Here is a 7,166-nt window from a genome sequence, read left to right on the forward strand (position 1 = left end):
TATTCTTACTAAGGCGGTTTCCAGTGACATGTTCCCGAGGTTTCTAGACAAGTTGGACATGTGCAACATTTATGCACCAACTTGAAGGGAGTGTTGACTTGTATTAGGATTCCTACAATTGTGGGATTCCTACCATATTTGGTTTCCTATTTTAGGATGTAATTATTCTTTCCTTTATTCTGATAGGATTGTATATGGTTGTATATATATCCTTGATTGAGATGAATACACAATATCATTGAAAAAGCATTCTTTCTTCTCACATGTGAATCCCTTTTGCCCATTCGATCAATCTAACATGTTTACAGAAATCAGTAAGTAGGAAATCTAAGAAACAAATAAACAGGGAAACCATGAAAGTCTATTATGTTATCAAACACAGGGAGTCCTGCAAAAATCCAGAGAGTGAGCCACTACCAGTAAGGCACAGACACTGCCCTCCAATGCACCGGCATACCAGAAAAAATCTCCAGTCAACCTAGCAAGTTCTAGAGCAGTAGAGTAATGAGCATCGGCATCAACAGGTGATCCTGCCAACAAGCAATAATCACCCATTATCTTCTGCGCTCGTCCGAGCCTCCGCTTCTTCGCCTTTATAACCTGCCATTTTAGAGTTTTGTTCACTTCATCTTTCGGCAACATTGAACACAGGAATTCACATACCAACACTCCAATCAAAACACCAACATTTCGATAAATATATAACATTAAATTACTATACTATTGTAGTTACGGATTGAATTCTATAGGACACCAAGACATGAACCTCCTCTGAGTTGAGAGTCGCTTGAGAATCCAAAGGCGTCTTGACAATGGTCCCTGCAGGCTCAGCTTTCAGCACCCACTTCTCGAACTCCATCAGCAGCGACGCCGCGATGTCCTGCATCATCATCTGCGAGTGGAACTCCTAAGTTGCCAGATCCACCGGCGGAAACAGCATCAAATTCCCTCCTTTCTTGCTTCCATCCTCCAACTGTAAACCAGACAATAAACAATAAATCCAAAAATTTCGAAATTTCGAAAAGGAAAATAGTAACAAATTGAAAACCAATCGAGATTCACATTCTCCTGACCTGAGAATCGGCGGGGCAGAAAGCGAAGCAGGGATCGACGAGGGCGGAGGAGTAGGTGGCGAGCCGAGTCGAATTGTTCGATGATGGAGTCGAGATCAGGGGACGAAGGGCAGTGGCAGATGCCGATGACAGCCAAGGTTTTGCGATTGGACTGGAAGTCCTCCCACGGGGACGGTGGGGCCCCGCCGAGGACGAACTTGAATCGGAGGTTGCCGGAGTCCCAGGGCTGGTGGGCGAAGGGGGACTTCTGGTGTTCAGTGTAGAAGGAGCTGATGGCGGAGAGAGGGATCGTGTGGTGGCGGAGCAGCATCGAGTGGTAGTCGCGGAGGAAGACGGGGGCCACGTGCCCGATGGGGAGGACGGCCACGCGGATCATGGCACTGGTTTCGATGCTGACGTCGGGCTCCATTTTGGCGGGAGATTGGAGGGTGCTGAGGGATTAAGTGTGGGAGCGAGAGTAGAGGATCGGGAGCATGGAAGTTGAGATGTCCCTGCGAGGAATGACAGATCGTGTTCTCTGGTTAGTTAAGACGGAGGGAGAAGGGACAGGTGTTTGGCCGTAGGGTTATCCGGAGTCATCAGGATAGAGATGTCTTTCGACGAGTGCAGCACAATCTAGTCTTTCAATTATGCAAACTGCAAATTTGCTAATTTGGACTACGTTTGAGTGAATTTAAAACTAAAATAGAATGCAGATATGTTGTAGTTTTCACCTTATGAAATGTGATTTTGTTATAATCAAAGTGGATGACCCACATGAAAAAATATGCACCGTCTACTGTTTCTTATCAACCAACAAATGTTGAAGTTCTTGTTAGCCAACAAATGTTGAAGGTGTGCTGCCTACTTTCACATCTCTTGGCCTTAACAAACAAGATATAGGTTTCCTATATCGGCTCACAAATATGTAGAGAGAATAGAGAAGAAAAGCATACAATTTCTTGTTTCCATTGCTCTGTAATTTTAGTTTGATAATGAGAAAGACTACTATTATTACCCCAACGACGTAGGCACACTTACCGAATCTCATAAATATTGTGTCTTATTTACTTTATGTTCTACTATACATGTATCCTTAATCTCACAACATGCTATCAGCACGAGAAGCTCTCGTGCCGATGGAAAACACTACATACCTCTCACCTTTGTCGGTTGGAATCTCACAGATAAGAAAATCTTTTACTTTATCTTCATACTTCTATACGACTAATTTTCTAAAAGAAAATATACATCTGATTATATATAACTATTATAATTATTTGGCAGAAAATATGACAGCCACGTAAACAACATCTAAACTCCAACTTCTTGACCTTGGATTGAAATACTTTATTCTTGAAAATTGTTCGTCCGTCCAGTACCTATAACATATCCAAATTTCAGAGAAATCCAATGGTGCGATTGTTGCAGATGATGGGACCAAATAAAAAAACTGCAATTGGAAAAAATCTTGAATCAAAAGTTGAAAATGAAAGCTAAATGGTAAGGAAAGTTGGGGTTAGGGATTTGCACAAAATGGAAAACTTACTTAAATATGGTGATCGGAAGAGAGAAGGGAAGATGAGCAACAGCCAAGAGATTGGGCTCCTGAAAGTGGGAGTCCGGTATCGAAGGTGTAAAGAGGATGGGCTCCAAGACGGCGTCCCGAAGTCTAGTTTTGAAAATTGGGCTTTTTTCGATTATTCATCTGTATATGGCAGTGGTATATGGGCAGTTATTGTTGAACCTTCAACTGAACTCAGATCGTGGGAATTGTTAAACTGATCTGTGGTTTCATCGTGGGAATCATCAAACTGTTCTCTGGTTTCGATCGTGGGAAGTTGCAGTAGGACTGATAACTGAACTGGCAACTGTCTTCCTTTTCTCTTTCCATTAGGTTTCAAATTCTATAGTTAATGTTATCACCTCTTTATCCTTCTTTTGGTATTAAATCCTTGATTTACGCAGAGTCATTAAGTAAGGGTATTTTAGAGGTTACCTAATGCTTCACCAAACTGACCTTCTCCCTTTATATATATATATATATATAAAGACAAAAGAATAAATAGTTGGAAAAAAAACCATAAAAAGGACCACTTGCACTGAGTGTGCATGCTAGCCCCACCCCCTTCCCCCTTCCCCCTTCCCCCTTCCCCCTTCCACTCTTTTCTCCTAACTATCATTAAGAGGATTTTTTATTTTTTCTTAGAATAAGATGAAGACTTCAAATTGAATTACATTCCCCAATTTTATTTTTATGGTGTTGTTTCCCAATAGTAGTCAAGATGACGAGAGATTTTTTAATGTGCTCAAAACACGGGATGGTACACCATTTACAGAATAACACGTAGTGTACCACTTGTGTTACGGCACAAGGAAAAATCTCTCCAAGATAACACCCAAGCTAAAGAAATTGGATGGAGAGTTACATTTAATTATTGTAGGTATGTAAAAAATGTGAGGGAATTTTATTTTTGTAATTCAAAACATCTTTTTAAATATAATTACTGAGAACATAATCTTCTCAAGGTTTTGATCTAAATGATCACTTATGGGTTCATCGATTTCGGCACAATGGGTGCTTTTATAGGACCAAAAAGGGTTTAAGTTTCAATATGAAACTACACCAATAATTAGACACTTTTTATAAAACTTGACTAATAAGTATACACTATTTATGAAACTGGACCAATATGTAGACACTATTTATGAAATTAGACCAATATGCAGAAACTATTTATGAAATGGAACCAAGAATTAGGCACTATTCCTAAAACTAAACCAATAGGTGGAAACTATTTATGAAACTGGACTATACACTATTTATGAAACTGGACCAAGAATTAAACACTATTTATGAAACATGACTAAGAACTAGACACTATTTATGAAAGTGGACATACAACTAGACACTATTTATGAAATTGGACAAAGAAAGAAACACTATTTGTGAAACACGTACCAATTACTATACACTATTTATGAAACTGAACCTAATAACTAGGCACTATTTATGAAACATGACCAAAAACTAGGCACAATTTATGAAACTAGACTAATAAATAGTATAGTACCGTTCAGTTTCATAAATAGTGTTCAATTTCATAAACAGTGTCTGTGATAGACACACAGGTCATGCGCGTCATGCTTTATTTTTATTTTTTTTTAATATTAAAATTGTTTCCTTTTCATTAAAATTTAAGTTCTTTTGTCATTTTTTTATTAAAATTTAAGGGTTTTTCATTAATATTTAATTCTTTTTCATTAACTAAAGTTATAGCATGGTTTTTAGTTAAAATAAACATAGCTCAAGCCCTTTTCATGAAAGTTATCTTTATATAATTCATATAAACCTACAGATGCTCTTTTATATTATTCATATATATATAACCTACATATTCCTTCACTGTGAGTGTTTCTACAACCGACTTTGAACTCTAATAGCAGATGTTCTTCTTTTACTTTGATGTTGTTATGTTCTAGGGAAAGTTTGGAATGTCTAAGTTCATGGAGCTGGTTTTGCTCAAAAAAAAAATACCTAGCCACTCAGTATTACGGTCTGGTCGCATCTCTCTTCACTTGGAAGACAGAGGTCTTAGGTTCGAATCTCGTGGATGACGAATTCGATACCAAATTAGGCTGCCCATTATATGGCTTTGCCAAACTCTCTCTTTTCCTATTGTAAAAATATTGATGTACTAAAAAAATACCCATTTATTTTTTGCTCAAAAAAAATAACCCATTTATTTTGTTTCAAGCGGCATTGATTTTTAAGCACTGTTCTAATCATCCCCGCCTACTACCGCGTAGGCGCTAGGCGGCTAGCCACCGCCCATATTAATGCCTAGGCATTTGAAAATTAAGAAATTGCGCCTAGACCTACTGAGGCACTCACCTAGGCACTCATCTAACCCGCCCAGACCCGCCTAGGTTACGATTCACTTAGGCAGAAAATAGATAACTTTCATTTTGCATTTTGTTTTTTTCAATAAATTGTAAGAGACTTATTGAATACTTAAATGAGCACACATTATATGTTTATTCCCCATGTTTTCATTAAGTTCCAAAACTTCATAATATATATGTCACTCTATTTTGTAGTTTATGATGAAATTATATATATATATATATATATATTTAAGTATAAACAGACACTTATTTACACAAAATATAATGAATTTACTTAAATCCTCATAGGCCGCCTAGACGCTAAACTCTAGTCCGCCACCCAACTAGCGCCTAGCGTGTTTTAGAACTTTATTTTTAATGTGGTAGCAGGAGATTTGTATCCACACCTTATTGGGCCGTTTGGAAACAAAACCCTAACAAAACAGAATTGAAATTACAACACACACCAGCTCATCTTCTTCTTCTTCTTCTCTTAGCTCCAAAAGTTACAGAAACGCCATGGCGGACAATCTGGACCAGTCCTTGCCCCTTTTATAAGAGATCCTAAACTTGCTATCCCAATCAGCTGATCCTCCCCAAAGCTCTGTCTCATAGCTCATCAACTTCCTCAATTCGACCCTAGACACCGCTCTATCAAACCTAGACAACGAAGACGCAAAAGCCAACACCTCTCAAGCTCTCACAAAAGTCCACAAATTCGTCTCTTCCCCTTCACTAGACCAGGTCCTGTTTCGTTAAATTCGTCTCCCTTTGATTCTTTACTTGTTTGTACAGTTTGATGTTCACCAACTATTTGATTGTTTACCTAGGCAATCATTGAAGCATTGTCCTTTGAATTGCCAATGGTAGTTTCGAATATTGAAAGTCAAGAGTGGGTATTCCATATGCAACATCAATATGCGCAGTGCAACATCAGTCATATGCAGCATCAGTCACCCCATATCGTCTAATAAAAGTCAAGAGTGGGTATATGGGGTGACTGATGATTAGTTGTCACCTTACTTCTAGTTAGATCTTGGATCTTCTTTCCCATACTTCTAAGGTGGTTAGAATCTTTTTGCCTTACCTTCTTTCTGCTCCCTGTTTTATGGAGCTGCCGTGTATGAGTGATTCAAGGGTGATCAGTGTGTTAATCACACCTTACCTTATATATCTTGTATTCTTGTGTTGTTGTTTCTCTATGAAATATATATACAAACAAACACTTAAAGCTCAACATGGTATCAGAACAGGAATAACATGTCTCTATGATACACGTTGCTTTATTCTTCAAGCTTTCTTTCATGGCTAACAAAAACCCCATCCTTAAGTCCGATGTTGATAGCTCACTTGGAGCCAGTCATCAAAATCAACCGGAGATTGATGTAAATCCAAATCAAAGGTTGAGTTATGTGCTTCTAAATGAGTTCAACTACTTACCATGGTCGAGGGCAGTTTCACTTGCCCTAGAAGGAAGATCAAAGCTAGGGTTCATAAATGGAAGTATTGAATCTCCTAATGTTTCCTCTACCACTTATGAATCTTGGCTTAGCAAGGATCAGTTGGTCATGTCGTGGCTCCTCAATTCCATGGAGAGAAAGATAGCTGAGATATTCAGTTACTCTGAGTCATCTTTTCAGTTATGGAAGTCCGTGCAAGAGATGTATGGAAATCAGAATAATGCAGCCCGTGTGTTTCAGCTTAAAAAAGATATTGCAAGCATTCAACAAGATGGAAAACCTTTTGTTCAGCTTCTTGGAAGTCTAAAAGGTATGTGGAATGAGTTGGAGGCATACCGTCCACATACAACGGACTCAAACCTACTTCCTAAAAGGGCTGAAGAAGACAAAATCTTCCAGCTTTTCTCTAGTTTGGGGTCGGAATATGAAGATCTGCGTAGCCATATTATCATGAATCCAGAGATCCCCACCTTTGCAAATGTTTGTGTAACAATTCAAAGGGAAAAGTGAGAAAAAAGGTTATGAACACTGGTACCTCAACAACTTCCTCGGAAGTTAGAGCTTACTTTTCCAGTGAAAAGAAACACTTCTCCAGTGATAAGAAGTACAAGGGAAGAAATCCTCATCTCAAATACAAACATTGCGATGCCACTGGACACGTGAGGGACAATTGCTGGATTCTTCACCCTGAGCTCAAACCAGACTTCATGAAGAATGAAAGGTTTATTCAGAAAAAGCCTCAGTTTCCCAGTTACAAAGCTAATCA

At 38.6% G+C, this 7,166-nt stretch overlaps 2 protein-coding genes across 3 annotated transcripts; one reads left to right on the plus strand and one right to left on the minus strand.

The window, feature by feature from the left end:
• Positions 1-216: 216 nt before the first annotated feature.
• On the minus strand, positions 217-1,782 carry LOC103410865 (trafficking protein particle complex II-specific subunit 120 homolog). Of its 2 annotated transcripts, XR_011583973.1 has the most exons (4): positions 1,074-1,633; positions 767-973; positions 418-600; positions 217-293 (listed from the first exon to the last, which is right to left on the minus strand). XR_011583973.1 is itself a non-coding variant. In XM_070827222.1 (2 exons), exons 1-2 carry the CDS (start codon positions 1,480-1,482, stop codon positions 828-830), a joined length of 555 nt encoding a protein of 184 aa, XP_070683323.1. In that variant the 5' UTR covers positions 1,483-1,782; the 3' UTR covers positions 217-827. The 2 variants fall into 2 exon arrangements, 1 of the variants encoding a protein (XP_070683323.1); XM_070827222.1 differs by having other exon boundaries at positions 217-973; positions 1,074-1,782.
• Positions 1,783-6,244: 4,462 nt separating this feature from the next.
• On the plus strand, positions 6,245-6,910 carry LOC139198054 (uncharacterized). The gene has a single exon (XM_070826307.1). It carries the CDS (start codon positions 6,245-6,247, stop codon positions 6,908-6,910), a length of 666 nt encoding a protein of 221 aa, XP_070682408.1.
• Positions 6,911-7,166: the final 256 nt, after the last annotated feature.

Source organism: Malus domestica, chromosome 08 (genome assembly GCF_042453785.1).
Source record: "Malus domestica chromosome 08, GDT2T_hap1".
NCBI lineage: Eukaryota > Viridiplantae > Streptophyta > Magnoliopsida > Rosales > Rosaceae > Malus > Malus domestica.